General features: G+C 40.4%; 1 protein-coding gene and 1 long non-coding RNA gene across 3 annotated transcripts in view; both read right to left on the bottom strand.

Annotated features, from left to right (window-relative positions):
* Positions 1-6325: 6325 nt before the first annotated feature.
* On the bottom strand, positions 6326-7579 carry LOC118409549. Its single transcript, XR_004830457.1, has 3 exons — positions 7457-7579; positions 7212-7291; positions 6326-6491 (listed from the first exon to the last, which is right to left on the bottom strand). It is a non-coding gene; the product is annotated as an uncharacterized LOC118409549 (long non-coding RNA).
* Positions 7580-9539: 1960 nt separating this feature from the next.
* Positions 9540-26386, bottom strand: part of LOC118421142 (calmodulin-A-like) — a 60921-nt gene continuing 44074 nt past the window's right edge. For both annotated transcript variants that reach the window (XM_035828306.1, XM_035828314.1), the window contains exons 4-6: positions 12627-12827; positions 10738-10794; positions 9540-10307 (exon numbers count right to left, since the gene is read on the bottom strand). In XM_035828306.1, coding sequence (XP_035684199.1) covers positions 10267-10307; positions 10738-10794; positions 12627-12827 — 299 coding nt within the window. In that variant the 3' untranslated portion in view covers positions 9540-10266. The remainder of the gene's footprint in view (positions 10308-10737; positions 10795-12626; positions 12828-26386) is intronic.

Below are 26386 nucleotides of genomic sequence, written 5' to 3'. Positions count from 1 at the left end.
AGTTGACAAGATAATATTGTTACTTACCCAGATTCTGGTGCGCGGTTTGCGCCCAGAGACACTCTTGTCGTTTCATGTCTTCAGGTGAATGTGTGTCTGAATGGAAATGCGTGCTTAATGAAATGGATCCGGAAAGTGACTAAACAACCCGTTCATTATGTCATTCTGTACTTTGAACAGGTGTCATCATCTGGAATCATGAGGGATTACCTATGACACAATTGGTTCAAAGTATATGCCTGCTCATATGACGTCACAATTTTTGTGGGCGTGTCATGTCGGACATGTGGGCCCTGGTCTTACAGCGGTAATCCATCTTCTTCAAAGTGGAGATCAGAGTGCCATCTGGCAGAATCGCTGGTCCGACCGGTAGAGATCCCGTTGGGAGACTCTGTCTTTTAGCATTTGTTTTGACCTGGGAGAGAGGTCCCTACTCCGCCGCACTAGTTAGACTCATTTGTTTATGGTACGCAGAAAGAACTAAATTTTAGATATGTCTGTAAGTTTGTAGGTGTGACTATTTCATAATTATAGTGAAAACGACGATGATGTTGAAGCAATTATGGTGGAGTTAACTAGTAAATAGTTGCAGATATGTGATCATGGGGCCATGACATCAGCACTGTCTGGGTTCACCCTGCTGGACCCCCCCCTCCTCCTAATGAAAATTAGGAATTTCTAGATCCAGAGCAAGTCATATCATCGTTGTATCATCATTGTTATATTTCATTAAAAAAAACATGCCAAGCTAACCTAATAGAAAATAACCATGTTCGTATGCATGACTGTGAACATACTTTTCTATCCCCCATCATTTCTAAGTTCAATTTACACACGTTTTTTGTACATTTACATACATCACGTATTTCTTTTTTCCCCACAACAACTCTTTGTGGTTAACAAACCCCAAATACGACAAGGTTATAGATTTACATCATATGACAATAAGGCGAGCATTGCAAAAACACACAAAGTATATCCTAACATGTTCATTGAATTTCATTGCAACTGTCTTATGCTGTTTGACTACGTAGTTTTAGCTAAGAAAGGATAAATAATTGTCGATTGCATCGGATGGTTTCAGAAAATACCTGATGTATAGTCAATAGTACTCAATTTGTACACAAACAGGCATATATCAATAAATATTGATGTCTAAAGTTTGCTCTTGACGACAAATATACTTCGAATGACCGAGATCTAGATAACATTAGACGAAATTTTGTACAGCCTGCATAATAGGATATTTGCACAAAGCAGAAGCATGTTTTCAAGGACAGAATATTTGTCAAGAATCTGTTGGCTTCAGCATCATATATCATCTACAAAAAAACTCAAAAGCACACAACGCCATCGACTAAATCTACTCAAAAGTCATGAAATGCATGCACGTTGATGCTTTTGAAGAACACTATGACATAACCATAGAGCCAAACAATGCATTTGGGACGACACCCTAGCCAATTTTTTTCTTGACAACATAGATAAGGATGGCGAGGACCAGGAGACCAAGGGGTATGCCCAGTCCAAGACCGACCTTGACGTTCACTGAAGTATAGTTGTTAATAATAGTGGCTCCGGATCCTCCAGATCCGTCGGATCCTGTAAGGAAAATTCAATGCCTTAGATTATCTCTTAAATCGTTCTCAGGAAAAGGTAGTTAATGTACATATATGGAATCTCTTAGATCAAAACTAAAAAGCTGCTAAATTTTGTTCTGAGATTAATTGCCATGATTTTTGTGATCAACCTGCTTTGTTTTCCCTTGATTGTTTTCGTTATTACCTCCATGAAAAATAGAGGTACAGTCAAACCTGCCCGAGCCACCACCTCTTCTCAGCGACCACCTGGCCATTTCGACCGCTTTTTCTCGGTCCCGATTTATTTTCCCATTGACGCAAGCATTAACCGACCTTTTCTCAACGACCACCTGGCCAAGGCGACCGCGACCGGCCCAAATTGGGACCCATAACGACCGTATTATTTTCAAAATTGAGGTTTTCATCGATTTTTGAATGACAACTAGCGCGATTTTGTGCCGAAATCGGCCAGTTTGTGTCGGATTTTGGGGTTAAATTTACAGTTTACAGTGTGCATGTTGTATTTGACATTAAAGACCTCGCTTCTTTGCGTGCGTGCAGTGTGCTTGCTATTTGCCATTAAACACAACGGAAACCATTTATACTTTGCATCGGGCATGTTTTAAGTCGATACTGTTCTCAGCGACCACCTGTCCAAATCGACCGCTTTTTTCCGGTCCCCGGGTTGGTCGTCTTTGGCAGGTTTGACTGTATAGTTTTTGGTGTGTCTGTGTCTGTGTGTGTCTGTGTGTCTATGTGTGTCCGCATATTTGTGGTCAGCATAACTTTAGAACCTCTGAATGGATTGTAATGATATTTCGTATGTGGGTAGGTGTTTGGAAGACAAAGGTCAAGGCCGATTTTGGGCCCCCTGGTATGTGACCTTGGTACTACAGCAGAACTTAGATTTTTTGTATCTTTTGACCTGAACATGCTATGGTCTTGATTTCTTGGTGGCAGATAGCTTGTGACGTAAGGAAAATGGTATATAGGTTTGGGCCCCCCAGCGGCTTGCTTTGGAACTGCAGGGGCAATTTGTCAAAATCTTCCAAGGAGCATAACGGAACATAGGAACGATGAAATTCTATGATATTTAGCATATAGGTATGTTTGCCAGAGATGTACATAATGAAGTGCAAATTATGCAAATTTGGACTTAATTTGCACCTTTAATGAGGAAAATCTATATTTCCAGCATTTTTCTTTATAGGACTCAAATACATGTAACATATGTAATTTGTGACAGGTGGAAGATAAGTAGGTACCAATTATGCAAGTAAGTCCTTAATTTGCATAATCAATGTGAATGTGTCCTAATTCATGTAGTAAACGTAGTAAATGATTGGATTGTCAACATTGTGACCTATGTAAGTTATGCAAAGGTGTATATAACCAAGCATAAATTATGCAGATATGCAAGTCATTTGCATAATCAGAATATTTCATGGAGGTAGGAGGTCTCCGAACTCTTCTTCATGTTGTATTTTCTTTTGTATATTGTGTTTTACTTGGTGCAATGATTTTTATTGGCGTTTTAGAGAAGAGGGTGTGTTTGAGCATTTTGCTTTTTGTCCGATCCTCAATGAATACTATAGTAAAGCTGAGGACACAATCCGCCTTACGTGCAACTGCGTGGTGTGTAAAATCTTTTGGGATCCGTAAGTGAAAAGTACCGCGTCCGTATGAAATCGTACGGAATCTAGACACACAGACACGCCGTAGAAGCCTACGTGCATATGGAACTTTTGTTTTGCCATCGGGCTGCATATTCAGGGGGGGGGGGGGGCAACTTTGACGTCGTAGGAATAAGTTTACATTTTTTCGTGTTGCCACAACAACTGGTTTCTGAGGGCATATTTTACAAAATTTACTAATTTTGGTTTAAACAATGGGATTTTAAGATTTTCTTGCTAAACTACACTTGTTTTCATATATCTTTAATATCTAACATATCTCACTATGACATTTATAATTAGATATTATAAATAATGAGATGACGTAATTGCTCAAAATGCAACATGGCCGACCATATCATGATAAGATCAGCTTTTCTTTGTCAGATTTCATCACAACTTTATATTTGCTTACAAAAACATTCAACGTTTTCCAATCCCTTTCCATGGGGTTTCAGGGTTATTTGTTGAAAAAGATGTATCTTATTAAGACATTTCAGTTTGATAATCCAAGATAGCGGATTGAAAGATGGCCGTTAACAGCGGAAGTCCGCGGAAGTCTATATTTGCGTAATTTGCATTTCAATATGTACATCTCAAATATTGATATGTCAAACGTACCTGTATAATAAATATCATGGAAATCCATATTTCCTATTTCCGTTATGCTGCTTGGGGAAAAAATGCCAAAACATGCCCCTGCAGTTACAGAGCAAGCTGCTAGAGGGCCGAAACATACTTCACTTCTTTCTTACATCATAAGCTATCTGCCACAAAAAAATGAAGACCATAGCTTTTCCAGGTCAAAAGATAGAAAAAAATGAAAAGTTTTGCTGCAGTACCAAGGTAACATACCAGGGGGCCCAAAATCGACCTTGACCTTTGTCTTCCCGATCCCTACACACATACCAAATACCATCGTAATACATCAATAGGTTATTGAGTTATGCCGACGACAAATATCCGGAAACACAGACAGACATGCAGACACTCCAAAAACTATACCTATATTTTTCATGGAGGCAATGTCTTGTAGCTGTACTGCCATGTTTTGTCGCTTCAATTATTGTTACAATGTTTATTTGTCTATTTTGAAACTTTTACTTGTTTTTTTTTCACCCTATCTCATTATTTTTGCAGTCTGCAGAGGATGGAGGATGTCATCCATAAAATCTACTTGCTTTGGATGATCCACCGAGTCGATCGTAAGATACAACTGAAAACAGCACAGACTCGGGCAGTTTCAAAACCTCCCGTCAGGATCCTTCTTTCCCTTGAGGTAACAACATGTTGATATGACACAGTGTACGTACCGATGCAGGTTGCATGAACCGACGGAACGAACTGCCATTGCCGGCTCCCGTCCAACAGGTGCCACACTGGCCTGGTCTGGTCTGGTGTCATGGCACAATCGTTGACGTAAGCGCGGCCAAGGTGTTGCCCGATGGTGGGCCCGACCACCCACTGCTTGTGGTCATCGACATAGAAGAGAAAGTCTCGGCTGTCCCTGTCGCTAATGTAGACAGGCCTGCCGCCGCTGGTCTGGGTTGTCCTGGTGTAGGTTGTCATGCGGGAAGGTTGGTAGGTGGCGTCACCTTGCAGACGGACCCTCGGACAGTCTGTAGTGCCGCTTTCCGGCTGTGAAACTACAACACCAGCTGGGACGTCATCTGGAACAAACGAGGAGGAAAATATAGACCTACTAGAGCAGTCAAAATTAGCTGATACGCGAGGCTGCAAAAGGTGGTCAAACAACAGGACAACCTGGATTGAAAGGGGAAAAATGAAATCTTTCGGTACGCGGTTAGGTGTAAAGTTAATTGCAAATGATAACCTCATGATCATTTGGAATGGCACTTTATACAATATTGTCCTCACTTTCCTCAGGTGCAAATGAGTACCCAGCTTCGGTAAGGGACATCCTTCGGATGGATATAGGACGTTAAATTGAGGTCCCTTGTTGGAGGAGAGCCACACCTCGAATGGACCTAACGTTACCACAATTATGGCAGGCTCTTTCCAGTTGTGATCAAATAAATCTGAACGGGCATGCAACTTGTACTCTTCAATACAAACCTGGTGTGTTACGCCCTGATGCGACTTTTGGGATATGCAATACAAGCAAAAAGTTCCGGCCTTTTTCATCAAAATCAAATGTAGGGAATGCGACGTTTTATGTGATTGCAACATATGGTGGCGGTCCTACGAACCAGAGCAGGCGATCTGCACAATCGAATCCTCTATCCACTGCCGCCCGTCCCACAGAAGGAACGTCCCAATGATCTCCTCAGCGAAGAGGTGGTTGTCTCTGACATAGACAAACCCGACGTCGTTCCCAACCTGCTGTCCCACCCACCACTGTTGGTTCCTGTCACCCATGTAGTACAGGAAGTAGCAGGTGGCGCTGCTGTAGTACACAGGGCGGCCCTCGTGGATGTCTCCCGTCATGGTGTAGGACGTCATCATGGACACCTGAACGGTGGTGGAGCCGTATATCACAACTGTTGGGCATCCTGACAGAGACAAGTATAGATGATAAATTTGTGAATGGGAGTGAAATAAGTGATGACTCATATTGATAACTGATGTTTGTGAAATATGATCTTCAACCAAACCTATTTAGAAATAGCAAACACTAGTATTTGAGTATACTACTTTTACATTCCAAACAGATTTTTAAACCTCTGTGCGGTTTATTCACGCCCGCCGTACCAGTAATAAGTTGAAAGTTCTTTAATAGCTAGACATGACGACCAAATCCTGACATCATGTGCAGAAAATGAGACGTATCAAATGGAAGTATTATATATATTGTTGCAGTTTGTCGAAAGCCTCTACGTGGTCTACAACCGGTTAGATAATTCTTTTTTCGAGACACCTAACTTTTACTTATAATAATAGGGAATCATGTTGTTAAAGTGTACTGAGTAATAAATGATTCATCTATCAGGGCTGAAAAATCGGTCTTTACGAACATAGACGACCAATGAGCATGTAAGGCAGATAACGATGTGTACTGTATATGTGTCTGATAATCATTGGCATAATGAATTAAACGATCGATCACCTTCTGAGTTGGCGATGTCACAACATAGCCCTGTGAAGTGTGGGGTACAGATGCAGCGGCTGCCGAACGGGGTGCCGCCGTTGTTGCAGAACCGATTACAAGGCTCCGTTTGCGCTTGCTCGCTCGTTGTAGTGCAACAGTTGTTGGTACTGCGATGACGGGTCCTTGTTCCTTGCACCAGCGGTAAAACACCCCAGTTACCAGTTTACACATGTGAATCAATTTTACCGTGTGGCGGACACACTACATAGTAGTACTGAGATAAACACGCGTGTGAGTGAAATTGCAACAATCTTCAGTGCAACATACATAATGGACCAAAGAACCAACCCCAATTCTTTCACTTCATCAAGAAACTACAAAGCCTAATAAATAAATTTTAAGAACTTTTAATCGCTTCGATTATCTATCTATAAAATCCTATTTTGGTCCAATTACATATAGACTGATAACTATCATAATGTACAGAAATCGAATGGTTTCGTCAAGTTGGTAAATCACTGTATTAATTGATAACATTTTTTGGTATACAATCGTTTTCCTTGCCGACATTTGCTAGATAAAAACTCTTGGCTGTGTATCCAAGTATCACAGACATATGTTTATTCAGGGTCTCCATGGGTGGGCGATATATTCTTATGTGGTCCAAAACATTCTTTTTGTCTGGATATACACTGGACATCTTTCTACTCATAGACGTGACATATACTAGTAGTAGCTCATGGTTGAATTGAATTGGCGTATTGACCTCAAGTTGGATTTCAGCGAAGATATGAAGCTCATGACTATCTTACCGACCCAGACAGTTTGACAAATTAGTACATGCGTCACATTTTCTCACCTCAAAATTGCATTACGGCTGTTTAAAATGGTCATTTCAGTAGGGATTACCTGTGTTTCCACATGCGTGAGAACAGGAACTCCATGGCCCCCAATTGTTCCAAGAGCATACGGTGCATTGACTGTATGCGCTATTAGAATGAAGAGGAAAATGTACATTGTTAAACTGATCAACAACCTCCTCCCTGTGACGCAGTTAATATGCTTAAAGTGAAAACTGCAAAGGTGTGGGGGGAAAACAAGTACTTGTAAACTCTGTAGTCATGTTTCTAGCAACTATTATCCCAAGATCCCACCTGTGAATAGTAAGACAGAAAATGAGAACCAGGAGAAGAGTGACGCGCACTGGACTGCCAAGCACAGCCATCGTGTACACCTGGCCTATGGCTAGAATTTTCCGGGGCGCTTTCTGCACGTAGATCCATATCAACAGCGCGGTTAATCAAAACTTTACGGTAGCACTTCTGGCAGTAAACTAGACGGTTTGACATTGCTTCAGAGACTTATGATTTTTTGGAGGACTTGAATCAATGATTAACTGATATGCTCAGATTACAAAGAGCACGGTCGTGCACAAGTTAGCCGTGAAACACAAGGACACAATGCGAAACAACATAATTCAATCAACATAGACCAGCTGTACCAGCAATAATCAAGTCGTAGTTTTTCGAACACAATTGTATTTATATAATATGTGCTGGCTTTTCTCGTAAATTATTGATAAGATTAAGTACCGTGGCACCAAACGCCCATATGTAGGTCTGTTTGCCCATGCCCTTGTTCAAGTGAGCAATATCAATAAGGAAATGCTCTCACTGTAACCTGTGCTTTAATTGAACGTGGATTGACACCAATAAACAAATGAACACATAAAAATCCTAGACCGTCTATATATCAGTCAGGGATAATGGCAGGAGAGGATCAGCATACTGTCATTTAGATTTTTAAAGATCTGTATTGTTTTTTATAGGCACATCATAAAACCATGCAGAATGACCAATATAACAAAGTTACATAACCAAGACAATGCTATCCACAGCTTTATATGTTATAAGATCTTATAACGTATGTCTGGGTCTTTGTCTTCCCACTTATGAATAAAGATACTTTTGCATAGTGGATTTGTCTGAAATTTGGCATGTCTGTAGTCAAAGGGGGCATCAAACCAACCCCATTGATCAAACATGTGAGCCCAAACCACAAACACCATAACTAATAGGAATACGGAGTTTATGTTCTACGGACTCTTGTTTCTGTTATCATAAAATCTGAAAATCTCTTAGTAACGTGATAATCATATAGTATCTGAAAAGTCAACTAGTACATCAATTCATAGTTGTGTCTCTTCTGCGTTTTGTAAATGCACGTCTATTACTCAGCTCATATCATGATTACAAAACAGCAGCGCATCAAAATCAGGATCTTTAAAAAAAAATGAATACTAGCCTAGGCCTGAAGTTGAAGGACTTATGGAAAAAAATATCTAAAAAGATGTTAGTAACTTTAATCTAAATGTCGCTTATTTCATTTTTTTGTTTCGTAATGTTTGCCTTTGTTTCGTTTAAACGCGTCGTCTGTGATNTGTTTAGGGCCTCAGGAAACAGCTAGTGTTCTGAGATGGCAATCATGTCTGTTTCTAGTAGGTTTTTGTTATAAATGGTATTGCTGTTGACAATCCTCGTGTATTTTAACATCCAATTGAAAGCTCTTTGTCCTTGTCATGGCCTGCTTTCATGATTGGACGGTATGACGGTATCGGACATGATTTCTCTTCCTCTGTGTCTCTCTCTCTAAGCCCTTGTACTTTATTTCAGACAACCATTCTCTGCAGGCTATTCTTTCTTTCTTTCTTTCTTTCTTTTTCTTTTTCTTTCTTTCTTTCTTTCTTTCTTTCTTTCTTTCTTTCTTTCTTTCTTTCTTTCTTTCTTTCTTTCTTTCTTTCTTTCTTTCTTTCTTTCTTTCTTTCTTTCTTTCTTTCTTTCTTTCTTTCTTTCTTTCTTTCTTTTCGGACCGCTATTTGTCATATTATACATACATACCTACATGCATACCACATATTGTCCATAGCTTGTTCAGAACACGAGATATAAAAACCTAAAGTTCCATTGCAGTACCATTGGAAAGTCGCTAAATCTAACCATTTCATCACACCCCACCAACACACCAAGTATGGAACCAATCCATCCAGCCGTTTTTGCGTTATCTTGTTCACACACACACACACACACACACACACACACACACACACACACACACACACACACAAACGCTAGAGAAAATATAACCTTCATGGATATTTCCTGGAGGTAACAACGAGAAACAGCCAGACTGTTGTGTTATAAACATACAACATTGTAGCATGTATGCACATGACACATCTTCACTTGTTTCTTTGTGTTTTATTGACTAAATGCGCATACATGGCTGGACATATGAGCGCAACAAAATGCGGAGTAATCAGGCATTACCGGACTATGGTGCACACAGTTACGTTTCAAATTGATTTATTGTTTCTACATCAAAAAGTCAATGAAAGTCGAGGTAATATTTTTTTTATTTATATGTACAGAGACATTATTCTCAAATCATACAGAACAATTACACGTACCGCATCCAAATGTAAGAAAAAATCAGTATGAATATAGCTGTTGATGGTAGCGGTTGAATCTGTTTATCATATTTATTCATCACCAGTAATATATTTTCGGATTCTTCCACAACAATAGCTATGGTTTTCCGCTTACACATTCTTATTTTCACTTGCATATGACGGCTTAATCTAATTCAACACATCATTTTGAAAAAAAAACGAGGATTCATTCGCTGAGATATCCCTAATTTGATTTCATTGTATTGTATCATTATCCATCAGCAGATAGATGCATATATCATATCCGACCAATGTGTACATGCATTGTATATACGAATTCAATTTGACGACACACAATTTGACGAAAAATACAATTTGACGAAAAATACAACCACTTTTACCAACATATCACTTGCAACAAATCCTTACAAGATGTAAAGCCCTGATTTGAGCCCGTTGAGGAGATGCGATTAGGTGGGTCAGTATCATGCTAGTGCTAAATGATGCTTTGTGATGTCACTTCTCCGCCGTTCTGTCACACATGGCTGCCACGAACTCTGTAAACAGCAGAACCGGGATAGTCAATCAGGTAGATAATATTTGACTGATTGAACCTAGAAGCTGTTGTTTAAATATGATATTGTAAACTATCGTATTTATGGTATTATACACATGCAAAACAATGACTACCTGCCTCGGTGCTACGCACCAAACATGCGGTGATGATGATTGTGATGGTGATGATGATGGAATTAGAGGTCTGACTCTTCAAGGTTCAACCACAAATATGGTGACTGAAACGTCACGTACAAGCGCACAGTTGGCTAACTGTTGCATGTCTCCCATTTCATGACCTTCAGCATGAAACAATTCTCCTTCATCAAAACGCTTCAGTAATCGATATCTAGGGTCACGATACCCAATTCCACAGATTTGCTGTGGTTGTTCCGGCAGTAACTGTGCAGCCGAGCGAAAAGTCTTACTTACCTTCGTAGTCAATCCTACCATCGCCATCAACGTCCACTTCACTGATCATTTCGTCTACTGAAGAGAAAGCAATAAAGTTCGCTTTAACGTTAAGCCTAGATCTGTGGATGGAGAGCCCGTGAACAAACGAACAAATGATCAAATGAATGGATGGATGAATTAATGAGCTTGAGTTCAGCGATCTCATAGTCTTAATGAATTGGTGGCTTTTGATGTAAGGTAGGTAGGTAGGATGTAAGGAAGAAGTGGCGTATTTTGGTTCCCCCTAGCTGCTTGCTCTGGAATAGCTGGGGGATTGGGATAATTATACAAAGGAACGACAAATTTCCATGATATTCGGCATGTAGATAGTTTAGACAGAGACGTACACAGTGACATTAAAATTATACAAATTAAGACGGCTTTTGCATAATAAATGATTTTTTTTCATAATAGCACTTTTGTACACGTAACATATAATTTAGGTAAGGTGAAACATTAACAGATACAAATTATGGAATGAGGGCCTAATTTGCATAAATAATGTGAAGTGGCATAATTCCATTGTGGTAAATGGTGGAAATTACCTACTTGTGACATGTGTACGTTGGTTACAGCTTTACACCACCATGTGTAGATTATGTAAAGGTACTTGCTAACATTGAATTCTGCCCAGCAAAAAGATATACACATACAATACATATATTATATACATATAAGTCTATATATGTATATATAGACCCCTCGTGTGCCATGGCGGGTGCGTCATGTCCGAACATGCCCCTAAGGTCTTCCTCGCCAGTAGGCGATGTGTACTTGCCTGCTTAAATAAATAAATGAAACTGAATCTGTATTTTTGGTTAAGAAGACCATCATAAGTCGAATAGATTCTGCTAATCGCAAGTTTAGTTGTATGATCAATGAGATGAAACAATGAAACAATAAATCTAGAAAGGCTCAAGTTATCCTCTTCAGAAATTTCGACAAAAATACCCCTTCAACTCCTGAATTAGCGAACCCAAACTTATGCCACTTCTTCATGATCATGATCACAAGATCTATCTACCACACAAAACGTTTGACCATAGTATATCCAGAACATGATCTACAGAACCGGAAGACTATCCAAAGAAGATAACCCTACTGTGCTTGGTGATAACAAATTCCACTCTACGATAGTTCGGGGAAAGTACGAATTTTTGAACACACCAATCAGGACCCGGCAGAATTAGTGCTAAAATGTCAGAAAACATCTTATCTGAAACTGGATGCTGACAGTTATGTTTACTTCACTCTTGACGCTAACAACAGTATGTTAATATTTAGACATTAGAAGATAACATTAATTTGCATTCTTATTAAATTCTTGATTAAAGTATTTGTAGAGTTTAGCATTATTGGTGACATTAGACTATAGGAAAGAACAGTTATTTTGATTTTGATTTTTTTATTTACTCGTTAAAGATTGTAGAAGTGTGCATGCAACACAAAGTTGGGTGTATAATTACAGGCAGAATGCTTTCTGTTGCACTGCTATTATGTGAAGATCTGAGTCTGTTTTGATTAAACTGTTTACTTTGATGGCATTGTGTCTTCCTCCCTTAATCCTCTAATCCCCTAGCACAGTTCCAGTGATACTGCTTCAAATTAGCCGACCAGTGGTGCAGAAAAAGTGTGGTACTATTTTATGCAAATTTTTTCATAGTACCACGCTTTTTCTGCACTATGTGGATATAATCACAGTAATTGACAGCTCCCATTGGCTGAGGGGTAGTGGCCATGTTCTAACGCTTGCTTAAAATTAACTATATTTCATATCTCTAGTGTAGTTTGAAATTCTATAAATGATTTTACAAATAAAGCAGGAATAAGCACATAAACTTATGTTGCCTTAGCTGCTCCTGACATACCTTCTTCCTCGGTAAGATCCTGTCCCAGACAGTTCAGCACCTGTCTGAGGTCGGACGCGCTGATGTAGCCGTTTCCGGCCTTGTCAAACAACTTAAAGGCCTCTCGTAGCTCTTTCTCCTCGTCCTCAGGGATCCCCTCGTCCCCCTTCACAATTTTCGACATTATCGCGACGAATTCGTCGAAGTCAATAGTGCCGTTTCCTGAAAAGAAGGCATAATCAATCTTAGATGACATCTTTAGGCGTGTACTTCTGTTAACAGCATAACTCGAGAAGCCTTGGATGGATCCTGATGATATTTGGTAGGTGGGTAGGGGTCGTGAATACGAAGGTCAAGTTCGATAGCGGTTTGCTAAGGTACTGCAGCGGAACTTCCATCATGATATCTCGTGTTCTGGACATGCTGTGGCTGTGATTTTGAGTGGTAGATAGCCCTTGGGACAGAGAGTAAGTGTAAATGCTATGAGTGCTATGTGTGTGGACTCCCTAGCGGCTTTCTTGGAACTGCAGGCGCCTATTTCCTGTCAAACAAGAATAACTCGAGAACTCGTCATGATTTTTGGTATGTGGTTAGCTTAAGTGATGACTTACATAATGTCATATTGATTATGCAAATCTACAGCTAATTTGCATAATTAATGAGGAAAGCTTTTAAATCCACTGCATTCCATGATAGGACTTTCAAACTTGTCACATATGTAGCTGAGATAGAGAGAAATGCCAATTTGCATATAAATTATGCAAATGATAACCTAATTTACATAATTAATGGGAAATATTTGATTAGAATTACTGGGATACAAGAAAGGGAATAGACACAAGTACACTATGGAAGTAGAAAAATGGAAAGAAGTTACCTTGCACGGAAACAAAGAAGGTGAGGAATGAAAAGATGGAATTCAAAAAGGAGTACAAAATGGAGTACAAAAAGTAAAGACGCACAAAGTGGGAGTGAGGGAGGGAAAGGGAAAAATGTGAAAAGTAGTTAAAGTAAACAGACTCTGAGAGGCATATAAATAAAAAGTTACTGTATTAGATTCTCCCGTTACAAAAATTGTATCTCTACTCCACCTTTGTAGGGTTGCCCTGAAACCTGAAAGATTCTCAAGTCTCAGGGGACTGTTTTTTTTTTCTAAATCAGGTTCGTAGGGCCTGATCTTACCATCATGAAGATGAAGAGCGGCCCATAGCGATAACTGTACATATAGTAGCATTTCTTCTCCATAAGTCAGAAACATCAAGCTTAGGCAAGCTTGACTTCACTGACTCAATAGGCGAAGCAGGGGTTACGAGGCTGCTCGGGAAATTCCCTACCCCATTTTGGCCGGAATGGTTTGATCCGCTCACATCGCACCATCGCACATGTGGCGGGTTCTTTTACGTGCCCGGGGTGTGGCTCTCCCCAGACACGGGACCTCCATTTAACGTCCTATCCGAGGGACGACTCATTTTCACTTGAGTAAAGTGAGGAAAGTCGTGTTAAGTACCTTTCCCAAGGGCACAAGACTGGCAACACGGCAGGCGGATTCGATCCCGCAACCTCTCGGTCACGAGGCGAACAATATACCACTGCGCTACACGGTCCCACGGTTCTTGCCAGAGATCTTTCATATCTATGGTCATAATCATCGTGGGCTGCTTGCCCGGACCAGGTCGGTATTGTCCGCACCAAACCTAATGATCTTGGGCCTCCTAGTAAGTCATTTGCATAACATTTACAAAATTTCAAGGAGGTATGAGGTCGCCGAATTCTAGTTGATAATAATTTGTGTGACTTTATCAAATAACATATAAAATAAAATGTACATCATTCTACATAACAAACCTGGTTTATTTTGCGAAGGTATGTGTTCGTGGAACTCTGGTTTAAAATTCGCCATACGAAAAAAAAATTGATAGGGTCACTGTCATTGAATGCTGGCCCTGAAGAAAATTGATCATTTGTCTTAATTTGCCTCACTGATTTTTCGGCTCAAAGAACTCGTAAGTATCAACAAGCCCTTCGTTAAGCTCCCATACTGATGGTACGTCTGAAGCACAACTCAAAGGGAATGTTATATCGACCTGAACTTGCAGTCCACGGAACAAGCTGAAGATATTGATTGGTTCTGTCGGTACAGGGTTTATGTCTCTACGGTCGAGATGGCAAAAATCTTTGTATCGATTGAAAGCTTTTGGATCGTTCATCACTTGGTAGGGAACCCGTCGCAAGTAATTTGTCGTCGTCTGCAACGGTTATTGTTGACGTTGGCGCTTTTTATGTACGATCTATTTGTACGGATGCGGTTTCCAGAACAGCTGGGGCTTTTTATATGTAAAGATTTGGTATTAAAAGAATCTCGACAGTTTCAATGGCAATAAGAAATGCTTTTGATTATAAAATACACTGTGGGCAATTAGGTTATCAATACCATGTACAAGCACTCAAATTAAGCCAAACATTGCATGTTGTGATATTTTACTAAAGGTGCGTCTTGCAATTGGTTTTGTCCCAGGTCAAGAATAGCTATGCACCGCCACACTGTTTCTATGGAGGACTTTAAAGGTACCGCGATATTTTGAGTTAATCTTTCTTTATACACTTTAGGCCCACTTTAGACCGTGACAACTATTATATGTGCGGGCCTCAGGATGTCAGCCTTTGTTGACGTACTCTGCGTCATATCTATAGGACAATGTTTGTTTGCAAGCAAAAGATGATAATCTTCTGCATTATGGCAATAACGAATTCTTCCGCCATTTTTGTTTTGCGAGCAAGAGGTCACTGTGGGTCACGCACGCACCGCGATGGAATCCTGTGCCGCGGGTGTCCCGCAATATTCTGAACAAATGTCTAAAGACAACCTTTGCCCACAACGATAAAAATCGCACGACTATATAGGTGTTGTCTGTCCTTCACGTATTTGAACGTAGGTAGTAATAACTTTGATACAAAGGCTCATAAATATAGCTGAAGGAATTTTATTTTGGTTGAATATTCCTTATTAAGAACAGTATAATCCTTTTTAAATATCAACCTCCTTGTACATACTGATGTATTGTCAGTATGAGTATACCAATAGCCTATATATAATGCACCGTCCCTTAAATACAGCTAAGATTGGCATCGACTGGTGAAAAGGCAACGACCGTTTTCGAAATGGTATCGACCGTTATCTTAAGGGGCATTCCACTCTAAAAGTGAGTATTATAAGTCCTCAGAAAATAAATAATCATGCATGAATCAACTTTGTTTGGTCAAATTCAGCACAAATTGAAGCCTAAATGCGGGGTAGCAAACGAGTTCTTGAATGCCCCTGATGACCCTTCCAATTGTGCACCGGTGGGTGAGGACGTGACTCTGACCATGGGAACAGGACGGTAAATTTCAATACTATGATGTTTTACGATCACTGTTTAGACTGTGTGTGTGCACTAACGTCATCGGAACGGCCAGCCAACACGTTTCAATTATATTGAAGTTTTTCAACTGTCATACAACACAAATTATTCTCACCTCGAATTTTCAGTCGCACTTCCGTCGACCTTCTTCAGGAGTGACGATTCAGTTACTCTGATCACGTGACTATTAATATTTGTCCATGTATAAAAGCAGAATGGTCTATAAAAGGTGACCAAATTTCTGTATTCCAACATTTTTTTTTATTTTAAAGCAGTTTTAGCGCCGCCATTTTACGTTGACCTACTTTCAACTTCTTATACTTAAGTGGCAGGCAGTCTTCAAACATTTTTGTCTCTCTCTAAATGTGTAATTGGCCCTTGACTGCTTTATCAAGCTTTTCCCCACAACTGTTAGCGAGAAAGTGTGACAGAAGTCGCAGAATCATATACGGCGCAGTACCGTGATTAGAAGCGGGTCCATATGTGGGTACTTGGATTTAGGAAAGGATTATTGTCGAAAAGACAAATGAGGTAACTTTGCGAAAAGTCGGGTGCATTTGTATCCCCAAAAAATATTATCTATCAGAACATAACACTCGCCTCTGGAGTGGAATGCCCCTTTAAAGACAGGCAATGACTGTTTACGACACGGCATTTGCTTCGTCGAGTGTCTTCATCCGGGGTATCTTCTTTCTGGAGAAACGGGGCAATCCAATTTCGTTGAAGGCGCCAGGAACTAATATTATCTGGCTTGTATACTCAGCCGAAACTGCCTGATACGATTTGCACAAATAACATTCTGCTGATAGGATCTTCAACTGGCGCATGGAATGGGCTTGGAGTCATTGATATTGCACCACGACTGTCTGCATTAAATTCTTACAAGACGACATGGGCTAATGAACTAGCACCTTATCGTGGATTTCTAGCCAAAACGCTGAAGGGTTGGACAGGTTATAAATTTAACTTCATTTGAACCTTTTCTCGTGATTTGTGGAGTTTGCTCCGGATCGTCATCACATGCTCATCAGACATCACTGCAGATAGTACTTCTGACGACAGGAAGAAACACGATCAACATGCTTCACAATAAATTGGAGATGCACAAAACTACTCATTCGTCCCTTATGACCGTCCAAGACTAAGTCGTCTTTGATCCATCTATGAATCAATCCATGCATTGATGACATTGTCGGAGGGATAAAGCCCTTCCCGCTCAAAATCCCTAAATATCATTGTGCACTTCTGAGCTATGAGAGATTTCAACACAAGGAATTCCTCCTTTCATCCAAACCCTTGACCAAGAGAGCTTAATACTGCCTATATAATACTTTCACGGTATTATAAACCGGTGTGCAATGGTGCAATATATATTATGCTGTGGGATTCCGTGGCGCAATCGGCAGCGTGTTGGGCCCAAGAGGTCTCCAGTTCGAATTCTGCCGTGTCGCCGACCTTGTGCCCGTAGGAAAGGCACTTTCTACCCTTCACTAGGTTGAGAATGAGTACCTAGCTTCGGCTAGGCCCGTCCCTCGGATAGGACGTTAAATGCAAGCCCCGTGTTTAGGGAGAGCCACACCACAGGCACGTTAAAGAACCCACCACACCTTTCGAAAAAGAGAAAGGACATGCCCCGGTGTGCAATGGTGCAAATCCTTCTGTCGTTGATGATTCACTTCAAATCACCCAGATGGAAGCTTGGCGAACCTCCGTCTCGCATCAGCCATACGTGGATTTACACCATTCACTCGGACGGGAGACCTGGCATTCCCGTCTTGTAATCAGCTAACGAAAGGGTATGTCACCCCGCAAGGCCCCGGTCACAAGAATAGTACGATTTACTGCGATGGAGGTTTTATGTGCGGTATAAGCGCAGTACGTCATAAGTCGGAGAAGAATCGGAAGCAATGGTTTAAATACATGAAGCCGTGGTCACAAGAATCGTAGTGCATCGTACGATGAGGTCATAAGAGCGTACCTGCGTCAATCTCAGGTAAATCATAGTAAATCGGGGAGCCTCCTATGACAGAAATAGAGCTGAAATGGATTTTGAACATGTTCAAAGTTTCTCCATCGTCGTACGATTTTTATTGCCCCCATAGCAGACTTCATCACGACCATTTTTTTTCTACTAATGACGTTAAAGATTCATACATTTTTAGCCTGTTGTGATGGTTTCAGTTTTCCCTGATATTGTCGATGTTTACGAAAAGAGAAACTACATCAGACGCAACTGTTCACAGTAGCAGCCAGAGAACAGCACGCCCGTAGAGGAGCCTTCAAGGCAATGTTTTCCATGTGGCTGATTCAGCATCACGCACAGGTGATGCATGCATTTATTTGATGGCTACATACTCGTGAGTTCATAATTAGATCAGGTCTCATCTCTCGCCGGTCTCGGGTCAGTTTACCATAACCATAACCATGGGGACAAGTCGAACAGAAAGGCAGGCTTATGATTTAATCCTTATGATATGATTTTTGTCTTATGGCATTTTTTCTTGATAGCATTTCATCCCAAAAAAGCAAAATATGATTTTCGAAAAAGCCTGACTCGTAGAGCCGGCAAACAGGCGAGATAACCATGCCAGTACTTATGATTGCTTTGAACCTTTGTTTGTAAGACCCATGTTCTGGACCTGAACACGGACCCGCGCCGATTATCCGTTAAAACTCAAAACAATGGTCTAATTGGCTACAAAGGAATCTGTTTGGCAGAGTATCCGACTCCACCAAACAAACTTGGTACAAATGACTACTGGACAGCACTATGTAACCATTAACAATATTGTGTCGACTGCACAACAGGCCTATCGTCCTAATCACTCGACAACAACTGCCTTGGTTAAGATGACAGATGACTGGCTGTCAGCCATGGATGGATAATAAGCCGTACGGAAGTTCTTAATTTATGCTGACCACAAATATCCGGAAACACAGACACACAGACAGAAAAAAATGATACCATTTTCATTACGGTAAATAAAGCTGTAGATTTCCGGGAATCTACCCTGCCCCCTACTGCACTAACATAGCCAGGCCTCTAGGGTAAGAAAGTAATGGAATGTACAGCCTGAAATGCACACTAGCGATACATTCTCCAATGATAGCTCCAAATGTGAATACATGACAGTACAAACTGTGTGGTGTTTATACGTGACGTGCTTTTTTTACTATCGTTTACAATTGGACTCTGTGTATCGTTTTTGACGACGCCTCAGATGAGTCGTCAAGTGGTATATATTGCGTTCAGTCTGCAAAAATTCTATGAATTGCACAGGCATTTTTCCACAGGAATGCAGTATGCAGCAGGCGCAGCTTGCAGCGACAAACAGAGGATGGTGGAGGACCCTAGTGAAATCAGTTGGCTCTACGCACCTTGTGCAAGAGGACGAGTGAGTGAGCAATGCAGTATGCTGGGTATGCAAGAAACTTAAGTGGTAGACAGGGAAACTCTGCACAATGGATCATGTTATGTTATGTTATGTTATGTTATGTTATGTTATGTTATGTTATGTTATGTTATGTTATGTTATGTTATGAAGGATACATTTTCTTTTCTAGAGCTTGTTCAAGCCATACGCCACAGGCAGACAGGAAATACTTCATATAGAGGTCATCATCTTGAATGATGGCATCCAAATGGTTATCATATTCAGAGCCAAATATAATTGTTCAAGGCCTATTATACTATCCAAGGACTGGAATATTACGAAGTAGGACAGCCATGTGGGTTAGGTGCAAGAAAATCATTCAACGACAGAAGTGATGGAAACAGTTGGTTCTTCCTTATTTTTTATTCTCTACTACACACTGTAGTGCTCAGATGTAGGTTTAGGTTACTGGCAGACCATTGTGCTGTACCAGGGATAGTACATTTTTGCTGGCTGTAGGGTTATGTTACAGGTGGGCTAGTATATTATGCCAGGGATAGTGCGACAGGAAAGCTCCAGTCTATTTCTGATCTGAGCTGAATTGTTGTGCCCCTCAATCGTCGTCATGGCAATGATATTTTTATTGTCAGTCTTGTAACTGTTGTATAGCGATTGATTGCAACGTCACAGTCGCACTACTTATCTAAATGTCACATGTACCGAAGCATTCCACCCTTGTAGCAAATGTCAATCTCACCTCAACGCCCAAGGAGCGTCGTCGAAGTTATGCTATATTGTGCCACATCACCCTGCATGAAATGTCAGTAAAGCGCGCTGTGCAAATGTCACATTCTTTTCTACATTCCTTTCCATGTGTCTATCAGTAATCTTAAAGCTTCGGAAGTGAGTGTAGCTTTAGATAGATCAAAGTCACAACAGTAAGATCAAAGTCAGAGGCGCCAAGTTGATGTAAATGTGTCATAAATGGGGCCGAGCTTTATAGAATAGAGAATTGTTGAATATAAAAGAGTGAAGAACAGTTGGTAGAAAGATGAAAACGCCTGGCTTAATGTTTCACACAAAAACGACGATATGCATCACTAAAAAATCAACGGATACTCTCCCTTTTCTCCTAACTTCTGGGAGGTGCCGATGCACAATACTGGGTGTTTGAACTCAGGTATCTGTGGCGTTGATATCGTCTCATGCTGCATGATTAAAGAAGAATGTTACTGAATAAGTTGGTTATGAAATTACGTCGTGTGTGGTCAGGTAATACACATGCAGATTTTATAACTTCTCTAGATTATGGATTCAAACAAGTAATGGATGATTGTGCATCACGTGCAATCACCCTATATGGCATATCTGCAAATTGCCCGGTTCCTGCTCCAACCCCGCCACTAACATCACCAAAGCGCTTATCAAAGCACATCAACCCAGACGACTTTATCCCTCGATTCATGATTAATTACCAATTTACCGTTACAAAAGAGGTAATGACGACAGACAAATAAAAGACGATTTTGGTAGCAAAGCTGTCATTAGTTGAGGACTATGCCACATTTAAGATTAGGGGTGTTGTTTCACTGGGAGGGAATATCTGATAAACTGTAAATGACTCATTTGAAATAGAATGTCGGTAACGTTATAGAATGTACATAAATCAAGTCCAGTAAATCGAACAGGGGCTATCTTCATCTTGGGTTCGGCAATAGGTAAATGTAAACAATGTTAACACTCACGGCGTTCTCTGTCAGGAAGCATTAAACACCCAGAGTTAAAGGCAACCTAAGCAATATTACAGCATCAAAGTGAAAATATTCTGAATAAGGCAATCTGTATAATATTGACATCTAATGCACTGTATTCTCACATATACATCCTCATTTCATACTTTGAGCAGTTAAAAACGACCCAGAGACAAGTTGCACGAGGATATTCCTTATTATTGTACCCCCCCCCCCCAAAAAAAAATAAGGACTTGATCAGGAATCCTTGTGCAACTCGTTCCCGCGCCGTTTCTAACGGCTCAATTTATGAAATAATGATGTAAATGTGCTAAAATAGTGCATTAGATGTCAATATGCCTTATTCAGAATATCTCCACTTTTAACAATGTAATATTGCTTAGGTTACCTTTAAGGCCCTATCGCTTTCAACATTTGACAGGATAAGAAGAAAGAAGCAGTAACACTGGAAAGGCCGACATTTGCTCGGGAACAATTACAGCATATTTCAACCCATCATCTGCGAAAACGTACTGTTCCATACCAACCGTTTGCAGGAATTGACTTGTCTCACAACATCATCCCACTCCAAACTGTATTTTTGTTAAGTTGCCCCCATACAAGAATAGCGTCTTCCAGAACACCGTATGCAAAATGGACTGGTCTATGTGACCTATTTTCCATTTCTAGTGCTTAAGCTACTCCTATACCAAATTCCCGATCAGCTGGACTTTGCATGACACAGGATGGAAAGATGACAAAAAATCCCAAATCTAACCATTTTAAGTAATGTACACCATACACGTAAATGGAGTCATGAGGGCACATACTGTACGCATCCTCAATTTCAGGTCATTCGGTTTTAATACAAGGGCATGGTAGCGTAAAATATACATTTACAAAAATGGGCCAAAATCTCAAAATAACTCATTTTGGAAGTGATGTATGCAAAAAAAGTGTTGATACTATAGGGGTGAGTACCGGTACACCGTACAGGTGTGACAGCGATCTCGCCCAACCCCCCCCCCCCCCCTGTGATCTCGCCCCCCCGGGGGCGAAATCACTAGCGATCTCGCCCTTAAGGACATTGCTTCTCGGAGAGTTCTCAAGAGCAACTACATATTAGGCTCGCTACCTGGTACTATGCTGCACCTGGGGAGTAACGTATATGGTGTGTTACCTGGCACCTATATGGCACCTCTTTACCTGAAGATGTTATACCTAAAAAGTCGATACTATATGGTTCGATGCAAACAAGCCATTGAAATGAAAAAGACACTTTTTTGAGGAAAAAACAGAGCTATCGCGAACGTATAAATCAACACCATCTTTGGTACGGAATAAGTCAGCTACTTGTTTTTAATTTGTCACAGTATTTCCTATTTGTGCAGGAAACATTTCCAACGCACTAACAAAAACACAAGTGAATAATAGTTTCTTATTAAAACGCTAACTACGCGCAAGTTCATATACCTGTTGCGAAATGCTACAAAAATACTGGTAAAGTACCAGTCTTAAGAAACACGGGTAAAACACCTGATAGAGTTTCTAGATACTAGAAAAACAGTCATATTGTAGGTGAAGATACCCATAGGCTAGGTGCATATTGCAAATGTGCGATATTCTAATGAATACCTTATCTACATAACTGATAAAGACATTTCATACTTTTTTTCTGGTCAATCCATGGTAGAGGCTTCATACTGGAGATTTATACATGTAGGTTGCTTGAGGACAGGTGAATACAATGAAATAAATCTTATGTCGAGACTCAAGTACAGTATATGCAATAATGGGAATACAAGGACCCAACCCTCCTTGTCCGAAACAACTTCAACTGTCTTATCATCATGTAATTACGTTAACTTAATATTTATACTATGGAGGGCGAGATCGAGATCGCTAGTGATTTCGCCCCCGGCACACCTGTACAAAACCGTTTTTTTATTGGACCGGTCCGGAAAAACCGGACCTAGAAAAAATCGGTAGACCGGATGTTGGAGCTGGAAAATGAACTGATTATATGATCAGGTATTCACACTTGGGGCTTACCGGTCGAGGAAAATAACAAGAGTAGAGCGAAGCAGAGTAGAGTCTATAGTCCTTTATACCAGGCAGTTAGCCTTGTAGGATTTTAAAACGCCAGTGGGGAGTCGAATACTGTAAATGCATTGAAGTTCGCGGGAATTTTATTTCGCGGTAGCGGGAAAATGGACTTTTCGCGGTGGTTTTAATTTCGCAGTAGCAACATGCTCTGCAGTCTCTTACTGTTATGGAAAAATGTTCGCGGTGGTTTTACAGTACTCTACGGAACAGATTTCTTTGTAGCGAAATGTCTTCAGTATCGTCCAGTCACAAGTTCTCACATACTGAATCAGGTCCAGGTTCAGGTCCGGACATGGACCTGATCCTCTGGACCTGAACCGAAGCTGGACATGAATTTTCTGTACCGGTACCCATCCCTAGTTGATACTGTCCTGTGAGCATATGTCCGGTGTACCTCTGTATCAAATTTCAGGTCAAAAGGTTGTAATACAAGGGCGCAGGGGCCCAAAATATATATTTGGTCTAAAAATAACTAAAAACCCTTAATATAATAATTTCTAAGCCCCATGTTAAAAGAAGAGACGCGACAGAAAACAATTATTTGGAATATTTATGGATTGAAATATAATTACAGATACAATGCATTACACCGTACCTGTGGTATGGCTGAAATATAATTATTTTGAATCCTAGGGTAGCTAATAGCCTAGCCTATTGTATACAATAATGTACAAAGGCACTTTTGGGCATCAAACACTGGGAGTTTTTCAGTTATTTTTTTGTTTTTATTTTGCATCTCTTAAGGTACTATGGCATCAGTCTACGCTACATCTTTCGTTGCATAACACTAGTTATAATATTTTGTGGTTTGGTGGAAAACTAAAATCTAAATGGGAGCTGATTTTAGAAAGACGTTTTGTCTGTTTGCCCTATTGAACTCCGTTTTCGATCTATCATCGCCGCCCCGTGAAAAAGGTGTATAGATCGATCCTAACTGCCCAATGAAATCAGTTCAAGCAATATAGAGAGTGTCGACAGCGTCAAAATTCTCTGTTTTTGTGTTTGGTTGTTTTCTTGCATTTTGACTGTGATAGGATCATAGGGGGGGGGGGCTGCAAAACGGACGTTTTAACCCAGGTATCTGAATTGACAGCATACACAGACATTCTACCCCAAATCTAGCAAAGGCGAAGGGGATCTAACTCGATTGTGCCAATGGGGATGGTAGATTCATCCTCTAGTGAAGACGACGATATCGTGCGTAAATGGCAAGTATCACCAACAATACTGAGACGATAGGATATACCATTTATACAAATGTCCAGGGTCCAGGGATTCCGTTTGAATCTATGCTGGCACGTTCCGACCATGGTGGCGCCTTAAGATTTCGCCCTTGGTGTTATTCAAACGGCACCAGAAGGAAATTATGGTAGGATTTCCTCCGCGTTATCTATGAACAGCTAGGGCCGCCTGGTGAGATAAAGGGCCAAACGAAAGCATGTGTTGACCTCAGGCTATGTCGCATTTTGAACTCCCTTTGTTCCAAAACACTGTAGCATACGATAGCATGGCAGTTCGGAGATACTATGCACCATGTCTGGAGCACACTCTGGACTAAAGTGAAAATATTGGTATCACCAATATAAACAGGTTTGCGGTGAGTGTAAGTTATGTGGGTATAAATGTAACGAGAAACCATGCAGGATTTCAGGCGGAACTATTTCCCTCTTAATTGTATATCTACAATTTGTCTCGGTTAATGTAAGGTTTTCTGTAGAAAACAAATCATCCATGCGATTCGGTAAACAATTGCTTGATGGAATGATGAGACGATATGAGACTACAGAGGAAATACTATTAACTAGTATTCTCGAATCACCAATATGAATTTCCTACCATTTACCACAACAAAAATATCAAGTTTCAACATTGATTATGCAAATGACGGCATTATTTAATTTGCATATTCAACGCATCATTGTATTCACCTTTCCTACAGCCACCTATATGTCCAATAGGAAATCCCTATATAACGAAAAGATGAAGTTTCTGGATGAATCATGCAGATGGGGTACTCATTAGCATAATGCATATTTTGTTGTATGCATCTTTCCAAAATTAAAGCTACCTTCATCTACAATATGACATCAGTAGCATTTGATGTAAGGGGTATAGTATTATATCATAACTAGAGTTCAACGAACCCATCTCTTCGCCAAATAATCATGCCTTTATTTAAGACTTTAAGGTCTTATTGTTCCTCACAAACACACAAACATTACCAAAACCAGACTGTGACCTGACAGATGACCTGGTAGCATCCCTGGTCAATCAGAATTTCATGCTTGTCAATTTAGACTTTGTCCCCAGTGTAAGGGCGTCCTCCAGCAAACCATCTGTATAACAGCTGTGTCCATAGATATAGGTCAAAATGAGATATATAGAGCACAGTTTATTTCTGTTAATAAGTTTTGCTGCAGTACCTTAGGAAGCCGCTAGGGGGCCCACTATCATAATTTATCTTCGTTTTCCTGACCCCTACCCACCTACCAAATATCATCAGGATTTTTTCAAGGCTTCTCGAGTTATGCATTCCACAAACAAAAGGACGCACACACTCGGCCCGCTACCGTCCTAACGGAAAATGCTACGTCAACTATTTTCGAACACAACCTTCCTTTCCGCAGCCGCTACTTAAATACTAAATATCATGAAAATCCATACACAGCTTCTTGAGTTATATGCTGTTGGCATGGATTTATGAACTTTCCTCATTAATTATGCAAATAAGCTCCTGATTTGCATAATTAGTATTACATTGTATAATTCATCACTCATTCTATCTACATACCGAAAATCATGATGATCTGTTTACACGTTCTCAAGTTATCCTCGTCCAAAGTTTGAACGGAAATCGGTGCCTGCAGTTCCCAAAAAGCCGCTAGGGGGTCCAAACTCACAGCACTTACTCTCTGTTTCAAGGGCTATCTACCACTCAAAAATCATGACCACAGCATGTCCAGAACACGAAGTGCCAAAATTAAAAGTTTTGCTGCAGTACCTTAGGCAGCCACTAGGGTACCCATTATCGAACTTGTCGTTTGTTTTCCTAACCCCAATCCACCTAACAAATATAATCAGGATCCATTCAAGGGTTCTCGAGTTATCTTGCTTACAGACAAACGCACTTACATACAAATCCCGCTACAGCACCATAGGTAAGAGCCAGG

This window comes from Branchiostoma floridae, chromosome 1 (assembly GCF_000003815.2).
Source record: "Branchiostoma floridae strain S238N-H82 chromosome 1, Bfl_VNyyK, whole genome shotgun sequence".
Lineage (NCBI taxonomy): Eukaryota > Metazoa > Chordata > Leptocardii > Amphioxiformes > Branchiostomatidae > Branchiostoma > Branchiostoma floridae.
This window is presented reverse-complemented; position numbering and strand designations above follow the sequence as displayed.